This window comes from Oncorhynchus kisutch, linkage group LG10 (genome assembly GCF_002021735.2).
Source record: "Oncorhynchus kisutch isolate 150728-3 linkage group LG10, Okis_V2, whole genome shotgun sequence".
Lineage (NCBI taxonomy): Eukaryota > Metazoa > Chordata > Actinopteri > Salmoniformes > Salmonidae > Oncorhynchus > Oncorhynchus kisutch.
In genome coordinates this window covers 3,182,274-3,205,803 of record NC_034183.2, presented here as the reverse complement: position 1 = coordinate 3,205,803, position 23,530 = coordinate 3,182,274, and the positions used below count along the sequence as shown (strand labels likewise).

At 44.3% G+C, this 23,530-nt stretch overlaps 1 protein-coding gene across 3 annotated transcripts; it reads left to right on the top strand.

The window, feature by feature from the left end:
- The first annotated feature begins 941 nt into the window (after window positions 1-941).
- On the top strand, window positions 942-21,453 carry snapc5 (small nuclear RNA activating complex, polypeptide 5). 3 transcript variants are annotated; one of them, XM_031832893.1, is made up of 5 exons: window positions 993-1,242; window positions 3,270-3,389; window positions 17,628-17,705; window positions 17,793-18,007; window positions 18,044-21,453. In XM_031832893.1, the coding sequence occupies exons 2-4, from the start codon at window positions 3,300-3,302 to the stop codon at window positions 17,973-17,975; spliced, it is 351 nt and encodes a 116-aa protein (XP_031688753.1). In that variant the 5' UTR covers window positions 993-1,242; window positions 3,270-3,299; the 3' UTR covers window positions 17,976-18,007; window positions 18,044-21,453. The 3 variants fall into 3 exon arrangements, with proteins under 3 accessions (XP_031688752.1, XP_031688751.1, XP_031688753.1); XM_031832892.1 differs by having other exon boundaries at window positions 942-1,072; window positions 17,793-21,453; XM_031832891.1 differs by having other exon boundaries at window positions 988-1,242; window positions 17,793-21,453.
- The last annotated feature ends 2,077 nt before the right edge of the window (window positions 21,454-23,530 follow it).

The following is a 23,530-nucleotide window of genomic DNA, read 5'->3' as shown; positions in this document are numbered from 1 at the left end:
CATCGATGTGGAAGGGGATGTGCTCGGCCCTCTGTTTCCTGTAATCCCCGATCAGCTCCTTTGACTCGCTGACGTTGAGGGATGGCGCTGACAGAGATGGTCGCCTAGGAAACTACGCAGTTATTTGTTTATTTATGTATTTCTTACATTGTGTCACCACAGAAAATCTAAAGTGTTATTACATACAGCCGGGAAGAACTATTGGATGTAAAAGCGATGTCAACTTACCATCAGGAATACGTCTTTCCCAAAGCGGATCCTTTGTTCGGACCTCCACCCTGGATCTAATCCCAGAGGCCGACCCAAAACAACGCGGTCGCCGCAGACGGAGCGGCCTACTGGTCAGACTCAGCACACCATCCACTGCTGGTAAGAAGGAGGGTGGAGGTGTATGCCTTATGATTAACAACTCAAACCGCAAAAAACACAACATTAATTACTATAGAATATACACTAGTTATTTAATACAGTATTTATAGTATAGTTAACTGTAAATACTACAGTATAATACAGTGTACTACAGTAAATACTTCAGTAAAGTCTGCAAAAACACTATAGTGAGTACAATAGTATTTAGAGCGTTGTATTTTTTCATGTGGGCATGAGGTCAGAAAATAGGCCCTTTTTAGCTCACAGATTCACCCTAATATTAGGAGACATTTTATACTGGTACGGAGACAGAGAAAGTGGCCAGCTGAAAACCAGTTCCTGAAAGTTTACAACTAGTTGGCTACATAAGCAGAACTGAGGTCCAAAAATGAACTAACTTTTTGGGGTAACATCAGAGATAATCTAATGTTGATCATTTTATAACATTATGAATCATTTGATTAAAACCCGACTTTGTCATCATCATCATGTCCAATCAGCCGACAGAACCTAAAGATCCCGTGTGTGTGTGTGTGTGTGTGTGTAATGTTGTAGGAGACCACAACGCGGCGCTAAAGGGTCACATCAAACTGCTGAGATGTGGGCGGAAAGTGAACCCGGAAATGTGCGGAAGGAAAACCACGTGAATGAACAACGGAGGCTACAACAACATAACGAGTAGCATTTTATCATCAGCGCTATGGTAAACTATAGACTGTTATAACGCTGTTGATGTGTCATTCAAATATGACATGAGTTTATTAGCTGGCTAGTTATCCATCAATGTGCACGTTGCTGGCCTGCAAGTGGCCTTGTATTTGCTGCAAAGAGGAGATACACAAACGAACCATTTTTTTTTTTGTGTGTGTGAAGGTTTGTGCAATATATAGAAAGCTTCATTGTGGATGATTTGACAAAGCTGAGGTTGTTGTTGGTAGTATATTAGCTAACTATCTTAATAAGACAACGTTAAATTGATGTTATGTGACATTATTTTTTCCTGATTGAATTTGCTGCAGACGGGGTGTTATTTTAACATGGTCTAGCTATAATGTTGTATAAACGTTGACAACTGGGAACCAAATGAAGACTTTAGGCAGCATCCTCCCTCGACGGAGTAAATGGAGGAAACCCGAGGCTTTCTGAAGTGAAGGCTTCGACGCTTTCCCCCCCAAATTGTGCCGGAAGACAATTGATTTAATCAGATCTTAATGATCTGTTTATAATGCACATTTAGTGACAGAGGTATATGTTTTTTAATCCGTTTTCATTATAACACCGTGGTACAGCGGTAAGTTACAATTCTAGATTTGCATCGTGCTTCTCATTTTTGTCTTCCAAGTTGATTATTTGTACAAAAAAAGGAATCTATGGCATTATTTGGGATGCTTAAGACAGACGCGTATACTAAATAAAAACTAATTATTTGAACAACCGTGCAAAAGAGGAGAAAACAATACATCAAAATAGTGTGCAATTATACGCTCACGACCCTGAATGTTCCCTCCTCTACCTGCTAAACGAGCTACCGGTCAGGATAACGTGTTTCGGTCAAATCTAAGCAGTACCGTGACCAGCAGAGGTCGGAAATCAGTGGCGTTTTGCGACACCCGGTTTGAAAAACCACGTGATCAAACGACGCTTGGGACGTCATTCGTGACGTCCTTCTGATAAATTGATAGTCAGTTAAGAACAAATTCTTATTTACAATGACGGCCTGTCAAAAAGGCCTCCTGCGGGGACTAGGATTACAAATTACATTTTTTTAAATAAAAATATTGGACAAAATATACATCACGACAAGAGAGACAACAACACTACATAAAGAGAGACCTAAGATAACAACACAACATGACAACAACATGGTAGCAACACAACATGGTACAAACATTATTGGGCACAGACAACAGCACAAAGGGCAAGAAGGTTAGAGACAACAATACATCATGCAAAGCAGCCACAACTGTCAGTAAGAGTGTCCATGATTGAGATATCGGCACACTGCTTTGAAGTTGGTTGCGACGCATGTCTCAGCTCCGGTATGAAACGTATATATCACTAATACAGAGTGATTTGTAATGTTTTGACGAAGGGTTAGCTTATCTAACGTTACTGTGACTAGATGCAGCACATCCCTGATCAATACAAACCCTAACAGCTAATGCTATCTTCTGTACTCAACCAACCAGGGAGTTCATGATCGTGACTGAATGTGTGGAGCCAATTAGCTCTAGTTTAGGCCCCTGTAATATGGATGGAGTTGAGTTTACTAAGCTAGGTATACAATCGCTACAGTAAGTTTGCTAAACGCTTACATATGTTATTTTATTTAACATTTATTTAACTAGGCAAGTCAGTTAACACATTCTTATTTACAATGAGGGCCTTCCCCCGGGCCTGGACGACGCTGGGGCCATTGTGCGCCGCCCTATGGTACTCCCAGTCATGGCCGGTTGTGATACAGCCTGGATTCAAACGAGGGTCTGTAGTGACGCCTCTAGCACTGAGATGCAGTGCCTTAGACCGCTGCGCCACTCGGGAGCCCTATTATAGTGAGTTTACTAATATAGCCTGCTGTATTTGCCTGTCTGAACCCACAGGACATCATGATAAGTCCACAACAAGAGCTGAAGGAAGATACATACTAATGCAACTGGTGTGAAACGGCTAGCTAGTTAGCGGTGCGCCCTAGTTGCATTTCAATCGGTGACATCACTCGCTCTGAGACCTTGAAGTAGTTGTTTCCCTTGCTGTAGGTTCTTTTTGAGGAGCGATAGGTAACGATGCTTCGAGGGGTAACGTTGTTGTTGTTGTTCAAAGGGAACTCTGGTTCAAACCCAGGTTGGGGCGAGGAGAGTGACGGAAGCAACACTGTTACACTAATACTGTATGTCTCTCAGTATTTAGGAATGGTCTAACCACCAGACACCATGTTGAGTCGTCTACAGGAGCTGAAGAAGGAGGAGGAGACCCTCCTGAAGATTAAAGTTATGCTGCAGGACCAGCTCAACAGACTCAAGGTACAGCTACTTTCTATTCTACCTCACCTATGTAAATAAGGATGGCATCCGTCCCTCCTCCAAGTGTTTATTGTATTTGGGGTTGATTATGGATCCCCATTAGTTCCTGCCAAGGCAGCAGCTACTCTTCCTGGGGTTTATTATGGATCCCCATTAGTTCCTGCCAAGGCAGCAGCTACTCTTCCTGGGGTTTATTATGGATCCCCATTAGTTCCTGCCAAGGCAGCAGCTACTCTTCCTGGGGTTTATTATGGATCCCCATTAGTTCCTGCCAAGGCAGCAGCTACTCTTCCTGGGGTTTATTATGGATCCCCATTAGTTCCTGTTGCCGAGGCAACAGCTACTCTTCCTGGGGTTTATTATGGATCCCCATTAGTTCCTGTTGCCGAGGCAACAGCTACTCTTCCTGGGGTTTATTATGGATCCCCATTAGTTCCTGTTGCCGAGGCAGCAGCTACTCTTCCTGGGGTTTATTATGGATCCCCATTAGTTCCTGCCAAGGCAGCAGCTACTCTTCCTGGGGTTTATTATGGATCCCCATTAGTTCCTCCCAAGGCAGCAGCTACTCTTCCTGGGGTTTATTATGGATCCCCATTAGTTCCTGCCGAGGCAGCAGCTACTCTTCCTGGGGTTTATTATGGATCCCCATTAGTTCCTGCCGAGGCAGCAGCTACTCTTCCTGGGGTTTATTATGGATCCCCATTAGTTCCTGCCAAGGCAGCAGCTACTCTTCCTGGGGTTTATTATGGATCCCCATTAGTTCCTGCCAAGGCAGCAGCTACTCTTCCTGGGGTTTATTATGGATCCCCATTAGTTCCTGCCAAGGCAGCAGCTACTCTTCCTGGGGTTTATTATGGATCCCCATTAGTTCCTGCCAAGGCAGCAGCTACTCTTCCTGGGGTTTATTATGGATCCCCATTAGTTCCTGCCAAGGCAGCAGCTACTCTTCCTGGGGTTTATTATGGATCCCCATTAGTTCCTGCCAAGGCAGCAGCTACTCTTCCTGGGGTTTATTATGGATCCCCATTAGTTCCTGCCAAGGCAGCAGCTACTCTTCCTGGGGTTTATTATGGATCCCCATTAGTTCCTGCCAAGGCAGCAGCTACTCTTCCTGGGGTTTATTATGGATCCCCATTAGTTCCTGCCAAGGCAGCAGCTACTCTTCCTGGGGTTTATTATGGATCCCCATTAGTTCCTCCCAAGGCAGCAGCTACTCTTCCTGGGGTTTATTATGGATCCCCATTAGTTCCTGCCAAGGCAGCAGATACTCTTCCTGGGGTTTATTATGGATCCCCATTAGTTCCTGTCAAGGCAGCAGCTACTCTTCCTGGGGTTTATTATGGATCCCCATTAGTTCCTGCCAAGGCAGCAGCTACTCTTCCTGGGGTTTATTATGGATCCCCATTAGTTCCTGCCAAGGCAGCAGCTACTCTTCCTGGGGTTTATTATGGATCCCCATTAGTTCCTGCCAAGGCAGCAGCTACTCTTCCTGGGGTTTATTATGGATCCCCATTAGTTCCTGTTGCTGAGGCAGCAGCTACTCTTCCTGGGGTTTATTATGGATCCCTATTAGTTCCTGTCAAGGCAGCAGCTACTCTTCCTGGGGTTTATTATGGATCCCCATTAGTTCCTGTCAAGGCAGCAGCTACTCTTCCTGGGGTTTATTATGGATCCCCATTAGTTCCTGCCGAGGCAGCAGCTACTCTTCCTGGGGTTTATTATGGATCCCCATTAGTTCCTGCCAAGGCAGCAGCTACTCTTCCTGGGGTTTATTATGGATCCCCATTAGTTCCTGCCAAGGCAGCAGCTACTCTTCCTGGGGTTTATTATGGATCCCCATTAGTTCCTGCCAAGGCAGCAGCTACTCTTCCTGGGGTTTATTATGGATCCCCATTAGTTCCTGCCAAGGCAGCAGCTACTCTTCCTGGGGTTTATTATGGATCCCCATTAGTTCCTGCCAAGGCAGCAGCTACTCTTCCTGGGGTTTATTATGGATCCCCATTAGTTCCTGCCAAGGCAGCAGCTACTCTTCCTGGGGTTTATTATGGATCCCCATTAGTTCCTGCCAAGGCAGCAGCTACTCTTCCTGGGGTTTATTATGGATCCCCATTAGTTCCTGCCAAGGCAGCAGCTACTCTTCCTGGGGTTTATTATGGATCCCCATTAGTTCCTGCCAAGGCAGCAGCTACTCTTCCTGGGGTTTATTATGGATCCCCATTAGTTCCTGCCAAGGCAGCAGCTACTCTTCCTGGGGTTTATTATGGATCCCCATTAGTTCCTCCCAAGGCAGCAGCTACTCTTCCTGGGGTTTATTATGGATCCCCATTAGTTCCTGCCAAGGCAGCAGATACTCTTCCTGGGGTTTATTATGGATCCCCATTAGTTCCTGTCAAGGCAGCAGCTACTCTTCCTGGGGTTTATTATGGATCCCCATTAGTTCCTGCCAAGGCAGCAGCTACTCTTCCTGGGGTTTATTATGGATCCCCATTAGTTCCTGCCAAGGCAGCAGCTACTCTTCCTGGGGTTTATTATGGATCCCCATTAGTTCCTGCCAAGGCAGCAGCTACTCTTCCTGGGGTTTATTATGGATCCCCATTAGTTCCTGTTGCTGAGGCAGCAGCTACTCTTCCTGGGGTTTATTATGGATCCCTATTAGTTCCTGTCAAGGCAGCAGCTACTCTTCCTGGGGTTTATTATGGATCCCCATTAGTTCCTGTCAAGGCAGCAGCTACTCTTCCTGGGGTTTATTATGGATCCCCATTAGTTCCTGCCAAGGCAGCAGCTACTCTTCCTGGGGTTTATTATGGATCCCCATTAGTTCCTGTCAAGGCAGCAGCTACACTTCCTGGGGTTTATTATGGATCCCCATTAGTTCCTGTTGCTGAGGCAGCAGCTACTCTTCCTGGGGTTTATTATGGATCCCCATTAGTTCCTGTTGCTGAGGCAGCAGCTACTCTTCCTGGGGTTTATTATGGATCCCCATTAGTTCCTGCCAAGGCAGCAGCTACTCTTCCTGGGGTTTATTATGGATCCCCATTAGTTCCTGCCAAGGCAGCAGCTACTCTTCCTGGGGTTTATTATGGATCCCCATTAGTTCCTGCCAAGGCAGCAGCTACTCTTCCTGGGGTTTATTATAGATCCCCATTAGTTCCTGCCAAGGCAGCAGCTACTCTTCCTGGGGTTTATTATGGATCCCCATTAGTTCCTGCCAAGGCAGCAGCTACTCTTCCTGGGGTTTATTATGGATCCCCATTAGTTCCTGCCAAGGCAGTAGCTACTCTTCCTGGGGTTTATTATGGATCCCCATTAGTTCCTGCCGAGGCAGCAGCTACTCTTCCTGGGGTTTATTATGGATCCCCATTAGTTCCTGCCAAGGCAGCAGCTACTCTTCCTGGGGTTTATGATGGATCCCCATTAGTTCCTGCCAAGGCAGCAGCTACTCTTCCTGGGGTTTATTATGGATCCCCATTAGTTCCTGCCAAGGCAGCAGCTACTCTTCCTGGGGTTTATTATGGATCCCCATTAGTTCCTGTTGCCGAGGCAGCAGCTACTCTTCCTGGGGTTTATTATGGATCCCCATTAGTTCCTGTTGCCGAGGCAGCAGCTACTCTTCCTGGGGTTTATTATGGATCCCCATTAGTTCCTGCCAAGGCAGCAGCTACTCTTCCTGGGGTTTATTATGGATCCCCATTAGTTCCTGCCAAGGCAGCAGCTACTCTTCCTGGGGTTTATTATGGATCCCCATTAGTTCCTGCCAAGGCAGCAGCTACTCTTCCTGGGGTTTATTATGGATCCCCATTAGTTCCTGCCGAGGCAGCAGCTACTCTTCCTGGGGTTTATTATGGATCCCCATTAGTTCCTGCCAAGGCAGCAGCTACTCTTCCTGGGGTTTATTATGGATCCCATTAGTTCCTGCCAAGGCAGCAGCTACTCTTCCTGGGGTTTATTATGGATCCCCATTAGTTCCTGCCAAGGCAGCAGCTACTCTTCCTGGGGTTTATTATGGATCCCCATTAGTTCCTGTTGCCGAGGCAGCAGCTACTCTTCCTGGGGTTTATTATGGATCCCCATTAGTTCCTGTTGCCGAGGCAGCAGCTACTCTTCCTGGGGTTTATTATGGATCCCCATTAGTTCCTGCCAAGGCAGCAGCTACTCTTCCTGGGGTTTATTATGGATCCCCATTAGTTCCTGCCAAGGCAGCAGCTACTCTTCCTGGGGTTTATTATGGATCCCCATTAGTTCCTGCCAAGGCAGCAGCTACTCTTCCTGGGGTTTATTATGGATCCCCATTAGTTCCTGTTGCCGAGGCAGCAGCTACTCTTCCTGGGGTTTATTATGGATCCCCATTAGTTCCTGTTGCCGAGGCAGCAGCTACTCTTCCTGGGGTTTATTATGGATCCCCATTAGTTCCTGTTGCCGAGGCAGCAGCTACTCTTCCTGGGGTTTATTATGGATCCCCATTAGTTCCTGTTGCCGAGGCAACAGCTACTCTTCCTGGGGTTTATTATGGATCCCCATTAGTTCCTGCCAAGGCAGCAGCTACTCTTCCTGGGGTTTATTATGGATCCCCATTAGTTCCTGCCAAGGCAGCAGCTACTCTTCCTGGGGTTTATTATGGATCCCCATTAGTTCCTGCCAAGGCACCAGCTACTCTTCCTGAGGTTTATTATGGATCCCCATTAGTTCCTGCCAAGGCAGCAGCTACTCTTCCTGGGGTTTATTATGGATCCCCATTAGTTCCTGCCAAGGCAGCAGCTACTCTTCCTGGGGTTTATTATGGATCCCCATTAGTTCCTGCCAAGGCAGCAGCTACTCTTCCTGGGGTTTATTATGGATCCACATTAGTTCCTGTCAAGGCACCAGCTACTCTTCCTGATGTTTATTATGGATCCCCATTAGTTCCTGCCAAGGCAGCAGCTACTCTTCCTGGGGTTTATTATGGATCCCCATTAGTTCCTGCCAAGGCACCAGCTACTCTTCCTGAGGTTTATTATGGATCCCCATTAGTTCCTGCCAAGGCAGCAGCTACTCTTCCTGGGGTTTATTATGGATCCCCATTAGTTCCTGCCAAGGCAGCAGCTACTCTTCCTGGGGTTTATTATGGATCACCATTAGTTCCTGTCAAGGCAGCAGCTACTCTTCCTGGGGTTTATTATGGATCCCCATTAGTTCCTGTCAAGGCAGCAGCTACTCTTCCTGGGGTCCAGCAACATTAATGCAGTTCTATAGAATTCTAAATATTACATTTCATGACACATATTCAAAACACATTATGTGTTTTCCCTCAGGGCACTACAATCTACATATACACTACACTGTCAAAAGTATGTAGACACCTGCTCGTCGAACATCTCATTACAAAATCATGAGCATTAATGTGGAGTTGGTCCCCCCCCTTTGCTGCCGCCACTCTTCTGGGAAGGCTTTCCACTAGATGTTGGAACATTGCTGCTATAACAGTCTCCACTCTTCTGGGAAGGCTTTCCACTAGACGTTGGAACATTGCTGCTATAACAGCCTCCACTCTTCTGGGAAGGCTTCCCACTAGATGTTGGAACATTGCTGCGGGGACTTGCTTCGATTCAGCCACAAGAGCATTAGCGAGGTCGGGGACTGATGTTTGCCGATAGGACTGGCTCGCGGTCGGTGTTCCAATTTTTCTCAAAGGTGTTCGATGAAGTTGAGTTCAGGGCACTGTGCAGGCCAGTCAAGTTCTTCAACACCGATCTCAACAAACCATTTCTGTAGGGACCTGGCTTTGTGCACGGGGGCATTGTCATACTGAAACAGGACAGGGCCTTCCACAAATTGTTGCCAAAAAGTTGGAAGCACAGAATTGTCTAGAATGTCATTGTCTGCTGTAGCGTTAATATTTCCTCTTACTGGAACTAAGGGGCCTAGCCAGAAACATGAAAAACAGCCCCAGACCATTATTCCTCCTCCACCAAACTTTACAGCAGTTGGCACTATGCATCTGGGTTTGGCATCTGAAGCGTGATTCATCACTTCAGAGAGCGTGTTTCCACTGCTCCAGAGTTCAATGGCGGCGAGCTTTACACCACTCCAGCCAACGCTTGGCATTGCGCATGGTGATCTTAGGTTTGTGTGCGGCTGCTCGGCCATGGAAACCCATTTCATGAAGCTCCCAGCAAACAGTTCTTGTGCAGACGTTGCTTCCAGAGGCGGTTTGGAACTCGGTTGTGAGTGTCGCAACCAAATACAGACACTCTTCAGCACTCGGCTGTCCATTTCTGTGAGCTTGTGTGGCCTACCACTTTGCGGCTGAGCCATTGTTGCGCCTAGATGTTTCCACTTTACAATAACCGGGGAAGCTCTAGCAGGGCAGACATTTGACGAAGTGACTTGATGGAAAAATGGCATCCTACGACAGTGCCCTGTTAAAAATCACTTAGCTCTTCAGTAAGGCCATTCTATGGCCAATGTTTGTCTATGGAGATGTCATGGCTGTGTGCTCAATTTTATACACCCGTCAGCAACGCGTCAGCTAAAATAGCAGAATCCACTAATTTGAAGGGGTGTCCACATACTTTTGGTGTATTTAGGACTTATTCCTTGCCACCCACTCTGAAACTAACTGCAGCTCGTTGTGGAGTGTTGCAGTCATTTCAGTCGCTGTAGAAGCTGACGTGTATAGTGTTGAGTCAGCCACAGACACACTGGCTTTACTCAAAGCAGCTAAAAGCAACAAAACAGCTCCCACAATCTTTTTAATCGTCAATTTCTCTCAGCCAATCATCAGTCATTTGTGTAAGTGCTGTGCTTGTTGAGTGTGCTTCCCTATCAGCGTGCTGAAAGTCATTGTTGTCCATTTGTTTACTGTACAATGACATTGTATCTGGTGAGACACCATTTTTTTCCCCCCGGAAGTTTACGAAGGTTTGGTAACAGGCTGATTGGAAACACTTATCTCCCTCACTAGCTTTAAGCACCAACTGTCAGAGCAGCTCACAGATTACTGCACCTGTACATAGCCCACCTATAATTTAGCCCAAACAACTACCTCTTTCCCAACTATATTTAATTTTTATTTATTTATTTATTTTGCTCCTTTGCACCCCATTATTTTTTTATTTCTACTTTGCACATTCTTCCATTGCAAAACTACCATTCCAGTATTTTACTTGCTATATTGTATTTACTTTGCCACCATGGCCTTTTTTGCCTTTACCTCCCTTCTCACCTCATTTGCTCACATTGTATATAGACTTGTTTATACTGCATTATTGACTGTATGTTTGTTTTTACTCCATGTGTAACTCTGTGTCGTTTTATCTGTCGAACTGCTTTGCTTTATCTTGGCCAGGTCGCAATTGTAAATGAGAACTTGTTCTCAACTAGCCTACCTGGTTAATAAGGTGTCTCAACTAGCCTACCTGGTTAAATAAAGGTGTTCTCAACTAGCCTACCTGGTTAAATAAAGGTGTTCTCAACTAGCCTACCTGGTTAAATAAAGGTGTTCTCAACTAGCCTACCTGGTTAAATAAAGGTGTTCTCAACTAGCCTACCTGGTTAAATAAAGGTGTTCTCAACTAGCCTACCTGGTTAAATAAAGGTGTTCTCAACTAGCCTACCTGGTTAAATAAAGGTGTTCTCAACTAGCCTACCTGGTTAAATAAAGGTGTTCTCAACTAGCCTACCTGGTTAAATAAAGGTGTTCTCAACTAGCCTACCTGGTTAAATAAAGGTGTTCTCAACTAGCCTACCTGGTTAAATAAAGGTGTTCTCAACTAGCCTACCTGGGTTTAAATAAAGGTGTTCTCAACTAGCCTACCTGGTTAAATAAAGGTGTTCTCAACTAGCCTACCTGGTTAAATAAAGGTGTTCTCAACTAGCCTACCTGGTTAAATAAAGGTGTTCTCAACTAGCCTACCTGGTTAAATAAAGGTGTTCTCAACTAGCCTACCTGGTAAATAAAGGTGTTCTCAACTAGCCTACCTGGTTAAATAAAGGTGTTCTCAACTAGCCTACCTGGTTAAATAAAGGTGTTCTCAACTAGCCTACCTGGTTAAATAAAGGTGTTCTCAACTAGCCTACCTGGTTAAATAAAGGTGTTCTCAACTAGCCTACCTGGTTAAATAAAGGTGTTCTCAACTAGCCTACCTGGTTAAATAAAGGTGTTCTCAACTAGCCTACCTGGTTAAATAAAGGTGTTCTCAACTAGCCTACCTGGTTAAATAAAGGTGTTCTCAACTAGCCTACCTGGTTAAATAAAGGTGTTCTCAACTAGCCTACCTGGTTAAATAAAGGTGTTCTCAACTAGCCTACCTGGTTAAATAAAGGTGTTCTCAACTAGCCTACCTGGTTAAATAAAGGTGTTCTCAACTAGCCTACCTGGTTAAATAAAGGTGTTCTCACTAGCCTACCTGGTTAAATAAAGGTGTTCTCAACTAGCCTACCTGGTTAAATAAAGGTGTTCTCAACTAGCCTACCTGGTTAAATAAAGGTGTTCTCAACTAGCCTACCTGGTTAAATAAAGGTGTTCTCAACTAGCCTACCTGGTTAAATAAAGGTGTTCTCAACTAGCCTACCTGGTTAAATAAAGGTGTTCTCAACTAGCCTACCTGGTTAAATAAAGGTGTTCTCAACTAGCCTACCTGGTTAAATAAAGGTGTTCTCAACTAGCCTACCTGGTTAAATAAAGGTGTTCTCAACTAGCCTACCTGGTTAAATAAAGGTGTTCTCAACTAGCCTACCTGGTTAAATAAAGGTGTTCTCAACTAGCCTACCTGGTTAAATAAAGGTGTTCTCAACTAGCCTACCTGGTTAAATAAAGGTGTTCTCAACTAGCCTACCTGGTTAAATAAAGGTGTTCTCAACTAGCCTACCTGGTTAATAAAGGTGTTCTCAACTAGCCTACCTGGTTAAATAAAGGTGTTCTCAACTAGCCTACCTGGTTAAATAAAGGTGTTCTCAACTAGCCTACCTGGTTAAATAAAGGTGTTCTCAACTAGCCTACCTGGTTAAATAAAGGTGTTCTCAACTAGCCTACCTGGTTAAATAAAGGTGTTCTCAACTAGCCTACCTGGTTAAATAAAGGTGTTCTCAACTAGCCTACCTGGTTAAATAAAGGTGTTCTCAACTAGCCTACCTGGTTAAATAAAGGTGTTCTCAACTAGCCTACCTGGTTAAATAAAGGTGTTCTCAACTAGCCTACCTGGTTTAAATAAAGGTGTTCTCAACTAGCCTACCTGGTTAAATAAAGGTGTTCTCAACTGGCCTACCTGGTTAAATAAAGGTGTTCTCAACTAGCCTACCTGGTTAAATAAAGGTGTTCTCAACTAGCCTACCTGGTTAAATAAAGGTGTTCTCAACTAGCCTACCTGGTTAAATAAAGGTGTTCTCAACTAGCTACCTGGTTAAATAAAGGTGTTCTCAACTAGCCTACCTGGTTAAATAAAGGTGTTCTCAACTAGCCTACCTGGTTAAATAAAGGTGTTCTCAACTAGCCTACCTGGTTAAATAAAGGTGTTCTCAACTAGCCTACCTGGTTAAATAAAGGTGTTCTCAACTAGCCTACCTGGTTAAATAAAGGTGTTCTCAACTAGCCACCTGGTTAAATAAAGGTGTTCTCAACTAGCCACCTGGTTAAATAAAGGTAAATAAACAATAAACTGATTGTTTGTCTATTGTTTATATAATTATCTTTGTTTCGTAGAATAGTTTCTTTTTATTTTGAGTTTAGTCACGTGATTTCTCAGTTTGCAGTACGTTGTGCAGCCAGACTTCGGGAAAGTATTCAGACCCCTTTTTCTGTGCTTTCTGCACATTTTGTTACTTTACAGCTTTATTCAATAATGTATTTTAAATTGACAAAGTGACAAAGTGAAAACATGGATTTGGACATTTTTTTGCATATTTATAAAAAAAAAAAAAACTGATACCTTAATTAAGTATTCAGACCCTCCGGTGCATCCTGTTTCCACTGATCATCCTTGAAATGTTTCTACAAACTTGATTGGAGTCCACCTGTGGTAAATTCCACAGTTTACAGGGAATGACAGAGCAAAAACCAAGCCATGATGTCGAAGGTTTTGTCCATAGAGAGTCAGGTTTGTGTGGAGGCACAGAGCTGGGGAAGGGTACCAAAAAATGTCTGCAGCATTGAAGGTCCCCAAGAACACAGTGGCCTCCATCATTATTAAATTGAAAAAAGTTTGGAATCAAAGACTCTTCCTAGAGCTGGCCGCCCGGCCGAACTGAGCAATCGAGGGAGGTGACCAAGAACCCGATGGTCACTCTGACAGAGCTCCAGAGTTCCTCTGCGGAGATGGGAGAACCTTCCAGAAGGACAACCATCTCTGCAGCACTCTACCAATCAGGACTTTATGGTAGAGTGGCCAGACGGAAGCCACTCCTCAGTAAAAAGGCCCTTACAGCCCGCACCTCAGACCATGTGAAACAAGATTCTCTGGTCTGATCCAACCAAGATTGAACTCTTTGGTCTGAATGCCAGGTGTCACTTCTAGAGGAAACCTTTCACCATCCCTACGGTGAAGCATTGTAGTGGAAGTATCATGCTGTGGGGATGTTTTTCAGCGGCAGGAACTGGGGGACTAGTCAGGATCGAGGGAAAGATGAACAGAGCAAAGTACAGAGAGATCCTTGATGAAAACCTGCTCCAGAGCGCTCAGGACTTCAGACTGGGGTGAAGGTTCACCTTCCAACAAGAAAATGAACCTAAGCACACAGCCAAGGCAACGCAGGAGTAGCTTCGGGACAAGTCTCTGAATGTCCTTGAGTAGCCAAGCCAGAGCACTGACTTTAACACGATCGTACATCTCTGGAGAGACCTGAAAATAGCTGTGCAGCAACGCTCCCCATCCAACCTGACAGAGCATGAGAGGATCTGCAGAGAATGAGAGAAACTCCCCAAATACAGGTAGAGTCATACCCAAGAAAAACTCGAGGCTGTAATGTGTTTGGAACTCGGGTTGTGAGTGTTGCAAAAGTGTTTCAACAAAGTACTGAGTAAAGGGTCTGAATACTTATGTACAGTGTGGCAAAAAATACTTATTTTCCACCATAATTTGCAAATAAATTCATTAAAATTCCTACAGTGTGATTTTCAGGATTTTTTTTTTCTTCTCATTTTGTCTGTCATAGTTGAAGTGTACCTATGATGAAAATTACAGGCCTCTCATCTTTTTAAGTGGGAGAACTTGCACAATTGGTGGCTGACTAAATATTTTTTTGCCCCACTGTATATGAGGTCCCACAGTTGACAGTGCATGTCAGAGCAAAAACCAAGCTATGAGGTTGAAGGAATTTTGTAAATGTAAGATTGTTTATATATATATATATATATATTAATTAGCATAAATGTCTAAAATCCTGTTTTTGTTTTGTCATTATGGGATTGATGAAGGGGGGAAACCATTTAATCAGTGTTAGAATAAGCCCTTTTTAATAGAATGTGGAAACAGTCAAGGGGTCCCAGAGTCAAGTTCCATGTTTCCCTTTTTTTCTTTGTCCCCTCAATCATAACATTTTTCAATTCCTCATCAATCCACAGGGGATTTAATTTTTTACAGTCATGTTCTTAATGGGTACCTGCTTATTAGTAACTGGGAATAAGCTATTTCTTAAATGTGTCAAGTGCAGCGTTTGGTTGCTCCTCATTACACACCACAGACCAGTAGCGTCTGGTTGCTCCTCATTACAGACCAGCAGCGTCTGGTTGCTCCTCATTACAGACCAGCAACGTCTGGTTGCTCCTCATTACAAACTACAGACCAGCAGCGTCTGGTTGCTCCTCATTACACACCACAGACCAGCAGCGTCTGGTTGCACCTCATTACACACCACAGACCAGCAGTGTCTGGTTGCTCCTCATTACAAACTACAGACCAGCAGCGTCTGGTTGCTCCTCATTACACACCACAGACCAGCAGCGTCTGGTTGCACCTCATTACACACCACAGACCAGCAGTGTCTGGTTGCTCCTCATTACAAACTACAGACCAGCAGCGTCTGGTTGCTCCTCATTACAAACTACAGACCAACAGCGTCTGGTTGCTCCTCATTACAAACTACAGACCAACAGCGTCTGGTTGCTCCTCATTACAAACTACAGACCAACAAATGTTATTTACATCAACAACATAGGAATCACTACAGAACGTATTGTATGACCTCTTATACACTATATTAGGCCCAGCCTGACCTCTTATACACTATATTAGGCCCAGCCTGACCTCTTATACACTATATTAGGCCCAGCCTGACCTCTTATACACTATATTAGGCCCAGCCTGACCTCTTATACACTATATTAGGCCCAGCCTGACCTCTTATACACTATATTAGGCCCAGCCTGACCTCTTATACACTATATTAGGCCCAGCCTGTCCTCTTATACACTATATTAGGCCCAGCCTGACCTCTTATACACTATATTAGGCCCAGTCTGACCTCTTATACACTATATTAGGCCCAGCCTGACCTCTTATACACTATATTAGGCCCAGCCTGACCTCTTATACACTATATTAGGCCCAGCCTGACCTCTTATACACTATATTAGGCCCATCCTGACCTCTTATACACTATATTAGGCCCAGCCTGTCCTCTTATACACTATATTAGGCCCAGCCTGTCCTCTTATACACTATATTAGGCCCAGCCTGACCTCTTATACACTATATTAGGCCCAGCCTGACCTCTTATACACTATATTAGGCCCAGCCTGACCTCTTATACACTATATTAGGCCCAGCCTGACCTCTTATACACTATATTAGGCCCAGCCTGACCTCTTATACACTATATTAGACCCAGCCTGACCTCTTATACACTATATTAGGCCCAGCCTGACCTCTTATACACTATATTAGGCCCAGCCTGACCTCTTATACACTATATTAGGCCCAGCCTGACCTCTTATACACTATATTAGACCCAGCCTGACCTCTTATACACTATATTAGGCCCAGCCTGACCTCTTATACACTATATTAGGCCCAGCCTGACCTCTTATACACTATATTAGGCCCAGCCTGACCTCTTATACACTATATTAGGCCCAGCCTGACCTCTTATACACTATATTAGGCCCAGCCTGACCTCTTATACACTATATTAGGCCCAGCCTGACCTCTTATACACTATATTAGGCCCAGCCTGACCTCTTATACACTATATTAGGCCCAGCCTTTGGAACTGTGGTTTTCCTAGATATGGCTACTATATTGTGACCACTACATCCGATGGATTTGGATACTGCTTTAAAGCTCATTTCTGCAGCATTAGTAAAGATGTGATCAATTAATGTTGTTGATTTCATTCCTGTGCTGTTTGTAAATACCCTGGTAGGTTCACTGATAACCTGAACCAGGTTGCAGGTACTGGTTACAGTTTGAAGCTTTTTCTTGAGTGGGCAGGTCCTTGAGTAATCACTGATCTGACAAGGCTGGATAGATGAAATCAGGGGTCCCACTTCATGGCTGAATAGGTGAGATCTTTCAAATTAAATTGTATTAGTCAATGCGAATAGTCTGGGTAGCCAATTGATGAGATGTTCAGGAGTCTTATGGCTTGGGGGTAGAAGCTGTTTAGAAGCCTCTTGGACCTAGACTTGGCGCTCCGGTACCGCTTGCCGTGCGGTAGCAGAGATAAGAGTCTATGACTAGGGTGGCTGGAGTCTTTGACAATTTTTCGAGCCTTCCTCTGACACCGCCTGGTGTAGAGGTCCTAGATGGCAGGAAGCTTGGCCCCAGTGATGTACTTGGCCATTCGCACTACCCTCTGTAGTCTCCTGAGGGGGAATAGGTTTTGTTGTGCCCTCTTCACGACTGTCTTGGTGTGTTTGGACCATTCTAGTTTGTTGGTGATGTGGACACCAAGGAACTTGAAGCTCTCAACCTGCTCCACTACAGCCCCGTTGATGAGAATGGGGGCGTGGTCGGCCCTCTTTTTTTCCCCCCTGTAGTCCACAATCATCTCCTTTTGTCTTGATCTATGAGGCGGGACCTTTCTGTTTTTCACCTATCGGACCATGTTAGTTCAGAAGGATGCTTGTCAACCCTTTTCAAACAGGGCCACCTAGCCTGAAATCCAGAACCTAATATTCCACTTCGCGTACTCTGTCATGCTCAACATGTTTAGCATGTCAAGGAGTGGAATGATAACTCGGGGTACCGGTACCTTATGTTACTACCCTCCTGAGTAATGATGGGTAATTCCATATATATGACTGTCTGTCATTTTTATTTATTTTAGTTTGAAGAAGGGGCCCTAAAGTCCATCATCAACGCTCAGACAGACGAAGGTCCTTCACAACCTGCCAGTCCTCCTGAGGTACTGCACACACACGTCTCTCACACCCCCCCCCCCCCCCCCCCCCCCCCCCCGTTATCTAATAACCTCACCTCCTGTTCCCTGCAGGTTCCTCTGAACCTGGATGACGAAGCAGTGATCAACCAGACCAAACTGCTGCTGAGTGGTCCTGTAGACTACCACATAGAGGAGGAGGAGGAAGAGGAGGAGGAGGACGACGAAGACGACGACGACAACAATGAGCTTGAAGCAGTGCCTGAGGAAGACGAGGAGGACGACGATTATTACTGAGTGGACCTGTCCCAAATGGCCCCCTGTTCCCAATGTAGTGCACTGGGCTTGAGCAGGGACCTGGACAAATGTAGTGCACTACATAGGTAATAGGATGTAATTTGGGACGTTACCAGTGTATTGACCTCCTAAAGAGGAGATGTGTATATAATATTACAGACTGTTCTTTTGTTTTGCATCCTGTACTTCTGAAGTTGATTTATTTATTATTATTATTATTAGTTAAACTACTAACTTACAGTGGGTAAATAAAATGTAGCCTGGGTGCTAGACAGTCTCCTTCTGTTCTTGTCAACTCCTTACTGAATTGTCATGTTTGGCTTGACAATGACAGCAGTAGAGTTGGCTAGAGCACAAACAGATCTGGGACCAGGCTTATTGTCATTCCATAATGACAGTAGTAGAGTTGGCTAGAGTACAAACAGGTCTGGGACCAGGCTTATTGTCATTCCATAATGACAGTAGTAGAGTTGGCTAGAGTACAAACAGGTCTGGGACCAGGCTTATTGTCATTCCATAATGACAGCAGTAGAGTTGGCTAGAGTACAAACAGGTCTGAGAACAGGCTTATTGTCATTCCATAATGACAGTAGTAGAGTTGGCTAGAACACAAACAGATCTGAGACCAGGCTTATTGTCATTCCATAATGACAGCAGTAGAGTTGGCTAGAGCACAAACAGATCTGTGAACAGGCTTATTGTCATTCCATAATGACAGCAGTAGAGTTGGCTAGAACACAAACAGATCTGAGAACAGGCTTATTGTCATTCCATAATGACAGCAGTAGAGTTGGCTAGAGCACAAACAGATCTGAGAACAGGCTTATTGTCATTCCATAATGACAGCAGTAGAGTTGGCTTTGAACACAAACAGATCTGAGAACAGGCTTATTGTCATTCCATAATGACAGCAGTAGAGTTGGCTAGAGTACAAACAGATCTGTGAACAGGCTTATTGTCATTCCATAATGACAGTAGTAGAGTTGGCTAGAGCACAAACAGATCTGAGAACAGGCTTATTGTCATTCCATAATGACAGCAGTAGAGTTGGCTAGAACACAAACAGATCTGAGAACAGGCTTATTGTCATTCCATAATGACAGCAGTAGAGTTGGCTAGAACACAAACAGATCTGAGAACAGGCTTATTGTCATTCCATAATGACAGCAGTAGAGTTGGCTAGAACACAAACAGATCTGAGAACAGGCTTATTGTCATTCCATAATGACAGCAGTAGAGTTGGCTAGAGTACAAACAGATCTGAGAACAGGCTTATTGTCATTCCATAATGACAGCAGTAGAGTTGGCTAGAACACAAACAGATCTGAGAACAGGCTTATTGTCATTCCATAAAGACAGCAGTAGAGTTGGCTAGAGTACAAACAGGTCTGAGAACAGGCTTATTGTCATTCCATAATGACAGCAGTAGAGTTGGCTAGAACACAAACAGATCTGAGAACAGGCTTATTGTCATTCCATAATGACAGCAGTAGAGTTGGCTAGAGCACAAACAGATCTGAGAACAGGCTAGATGTAAATGTATTGATTTACAGTAAGAACATGAACCGGAATTAACTGTGTTCTCCCTCACATTAATTAATAAGGTCTGTTTTTGTTGTAGCCTGGGCTAAAAAGATCTGTTGGTGCTGAATAGCCACTGTTATCATGTTATACATAATATTGTAGCGATCCTTGCTAATATGAGCCACGTTACAATTCCCGCCAAGTGGGTTAACCCTATTGGCACGACACATGGGAGGGGTTGTTCTTTCAGGCTCAGCGACCCAGATTCGCTTCCCTGTCTGGGACCAGGCTGTCTGGCGTATCGCCTGTAAAACCATAGAGTTGTTGTTCCATACCCGGTTCTTGTTCAGTATCTCTCACTGGTCCAGCAGTAATTGTAGTGTTCAATGCTTGTAGCTCACTGTTCTACTGTTGGTGTGTCTCTATGGATGTTGAGGCATGAATCTAGGTAGGGTGGTATTCAGAACATACCGTCTCGATACCATACCGGGGAATATGGTATTACCGAATGTGTACACAAGGGGTACTATTTTTGTTGTTTAAAACTATACTGAACCCGAAATATAAAAAAATGCAACAAGTTCAAAGTTCATATTAAGAAAATCAGTCAATTGAAATAAATAAATTAGGTGCTAATCTATGGATTTCACATGACTGGGAATACAGATATGCATCTGTTGGTCACAGATACCTTCAAAGAAAATGGGGTCTCGTTGTGGTATTTCTGTGCATTCAAATTCTCTAAAACGACGCGGCTCATGGTGGAGAAATTAACATTAAATTCTCTGTCAACAGCTCCGGTGGACATTCCTGCAGTCAGTATGCCAATTGCACACTCTCTCAAAACTTGAAACATCTGTGGCATTGTGTTGTGTGACATCTGCACATTTTAGAGTGGCCTTTTATTGTCCCCAACACAAGGTGCACCTATGTAACGATCACGCTGTTTAATTGGCTTCTTGATATGCCACACCTGTCAGATGGATGGATTATTTTAGCAAAAGGAGAAATGCTCACTAACAGATTAAAACACATTTGTGCACAAAGTTTTAGAGAAATAAACTTTTTTGTGCCTATGGACCAATTTTATTTCAGCTCATGAAACAGTGAACCAACACTTTACCTGTTGCGTTTTATATTGTTGTTCAGTGTATCTAGGCAACAGGGCTCTTTTTTTGAAATTTTTATTTTTTTACCTTTATTTAACTAGGCAAGTCAGTTAAGAACAAATTCTTATTTTCAATGACAGCCTAGGAACAGTGGGTTAACTGCCTGTTCAGGGGCAGAACGACAGATTTTGTACCTTGTCAGCTCGGGGATTTGAACTTGCAACCTTTCGGTTACTAGTCCAATGCTCTAACCACTAGGCTACACTGCCGCCCAGGAGGGGATTTAATGTCTCTGCTGTAACCCACGAAGCTTAATGTTGACATCTAGACACTTAGCGAGCAAGTTAGCAAACCAAATGAAACAGCTGGAGCAGTGGTTTAGCATGCAGCCCCCCCCCAGTTCCCCGCAACGATGTGGAATTATACCGTCGGTATTTCTAAATACCCCCTAGAATGTAGTCCAGAACCAGAGCAAACTTGGGTTCAACTACTTTTTTCAAATAACTTCGTTGTGCTTGATTTGATCTCGTCTGTTGCAAATGGAACCAACAGAACATTCCAAAACGACAGCAACCTGACACTGCGTGCAGAGTCAAGCAAACGCTCAAATATTGGGGTTTTCAAAAGGAACCCAGGTCCCGAGCCAGAGGAATCACGATCTCTCTATTTAATAACAGAGCATGAGACCATGTGTACTGCTGGGCCATATTGGATATAAGGAGACAGACAGACAGTACAGTGGAGATCAATACATTACTGTATCAACGATAACATGCAGACTGTGCAGTATGTTATGAGGGTTAAAATTCATGAGCACTAAATAAAAGAACAATGGCAAGATGGTAGATCTCTTACCGCTTTTCTACTTATAAACACATTTTGCATAATCAGTTCAGTTTATACTTTTACTTTTGTAAACTAGTGTTTTATCTCTAAATTCTTTAGGGTGTTTTCACTGATTTCAGTCCTCTTTAAAGTGAACCCTGCGGTGAAACAAAATAACTCCGTTCTCTTTGTGTTCACACTGCCTTTGAATGAGGACTCAACTCTTCTGCCAGTTCACGTCCCCTGTTTTGTGGTCCGTGTCCTTTATGTTGCTATGTTTAGAAAGGACATTCAGTCAATGTACTCTGGGTCTTTACAAAGTACAGGACAAGCCCTTCCATCAGTCCGGACTGCAAGATTTGTACATTTTAATTTAACCTTTATTTAACTAGGCAAGTCAGCTAAGAACAAATTCTTATTTACAATGACGGACGACGCTGGGCCAACTGTGCGCCGTCCCATGGGACTCCCAATCACGGCCGGATGTGATACCGCTTAGATTTTAATAGCTAATAGATTACATTTAGTTAAAATATTAGATAGAATAATTTTAATCAGAGGATACTATTAACACGTAAATATTATTGATAACAGAATAAATAGCAGAAGAAGAACCTCTGTAATTGAAAATTGTACCGTTACACCCAAAATAGGCTATTACCTCTATAAGAAATATCATTGATTTAGTACCCTACGCTGTATTCTCGCACTATTTAAACCCCACAATCAATAAACAGCGTATGAAGCTCTCTTAGCCTTTCGATCACATATTGCAACAAAAAAAAAAATCTCTGCATCCTTGACAATCGCAAATAAAATAAAAAACAGCACACGTTTTTTTTCAGCGAACCTGGTGTGTAATCATTAGTCAAACAGTCATCTAAAACGAGAGCTTCTATTGGACAACTTCAGGTAAACTCCCCGTTCCATTCCTGTCTGCTTCCCTTCTAGGAAACGTTTTGCCACAGAATTGTCCAAATGAAAGTGCTGGAGTGTGTCAATGGCCCAATACTTTTGGAGTTTACTGACCTTTATATGATATAAGCCATCTCACTCTGAGGTAAATCAAGGTTACACACCACACAAATCATGTCACATAATACTGTACATTCCTGTTCTAATTTAATGACACCTATCCATAGATTAGGTCACCCACTCCATCCCTACTGATAACGCAGTGCTAAAACGTTCCTCTGGTCCACCTCCACCCACACATCCAACCAACCATTCAGCATTTTCTGAAAAGGGTAACAATGCACAGTGGATCACAACAAGGCCTGCTGTTTTCAGCCTGCTACCGGACAACGAGGCCTGCTGTTTTCAGCCTGTTACCAGACAACATGGCCTGCTGTTTTCAGACTGCTACCGGACAACAAGGCCTGCTGTTTTCAGCCTGTTACCAGACAACAAGGCCTGCTGTTTTCAGCCTGCTACCAGACAACAAGGCCTGCTGTTTTCAGCCTGCTACCAGACAACAAGGTCTGCTGTTTTCAGCCTGCTACCAGACAACGAGGCCTGCTGTTTTCAGCCTGCTACCTGACAACGAGGCCTGCTGTTTTCAGCCTGCTACCTGACAACGAGGCCTGCTGTTTTCAGCCTGCTACCTGACAACGAGGCCTGCTGTTTTCAGCCTGCTACCTGACAACGAGGCCTGCTGTTTTCAGCCTGCTACCTGACAACGAGGCCTGCTGTTTTCAGCCTGCTACCTGACATCGAGGCCTGCTGTTTTCAGCCTGCTACTGTAACAGTATAATTTTAAACCGTTCCCTCGCCCATACCCGGGCGCGAACCAGGGACCCTCTGCACACATCAACAGTCACCCCTCGAAGCATCGTTACCCATCGCTCCACAAAAGCTGCGGCCCTTGCAGAGCAAAGGGAACCACTACTTCAAGGTCTCAGAGCAAGGGGAACCACTACTTCAAGGTCTCAGAGCAAGGGGAACCACTACTTCAAGGTCTCAGAGCAAGGGGAACCACTACTTCAAGGTCTCAGAGCAAGGGGAACCACTACTTCAAGGTCTCAGAGCAAGTGACGTCACCGATTGAAACGCTATTTAGCGCACACCGCTAACTAAGCTAGCCGTTTCACATCCGTT

Coding starts and splice junctions, on each gene's coding strand:
- snapc5 (XM_031832892.1), top strand. CDS start 3,300: ATGTTGAGTCGTCTACAGGAGCTGAAGAAGGAGGAGGAGACCCTCCTG. Junction 3,390..17,627: donor ACCAGCTCAACAGACTCAAG/GTACAGCTACTT, acceptor TATTTATTTTAG/TTTGAAGAAGGGGCCCTAAA. Junction 17,706..17,792: donor AACCTGCCAGTCCTCCTGAG/GTACTGCACACA, acceptor TGTTCCCTGCAG/GTTCCTCTGAACCTGGATGA.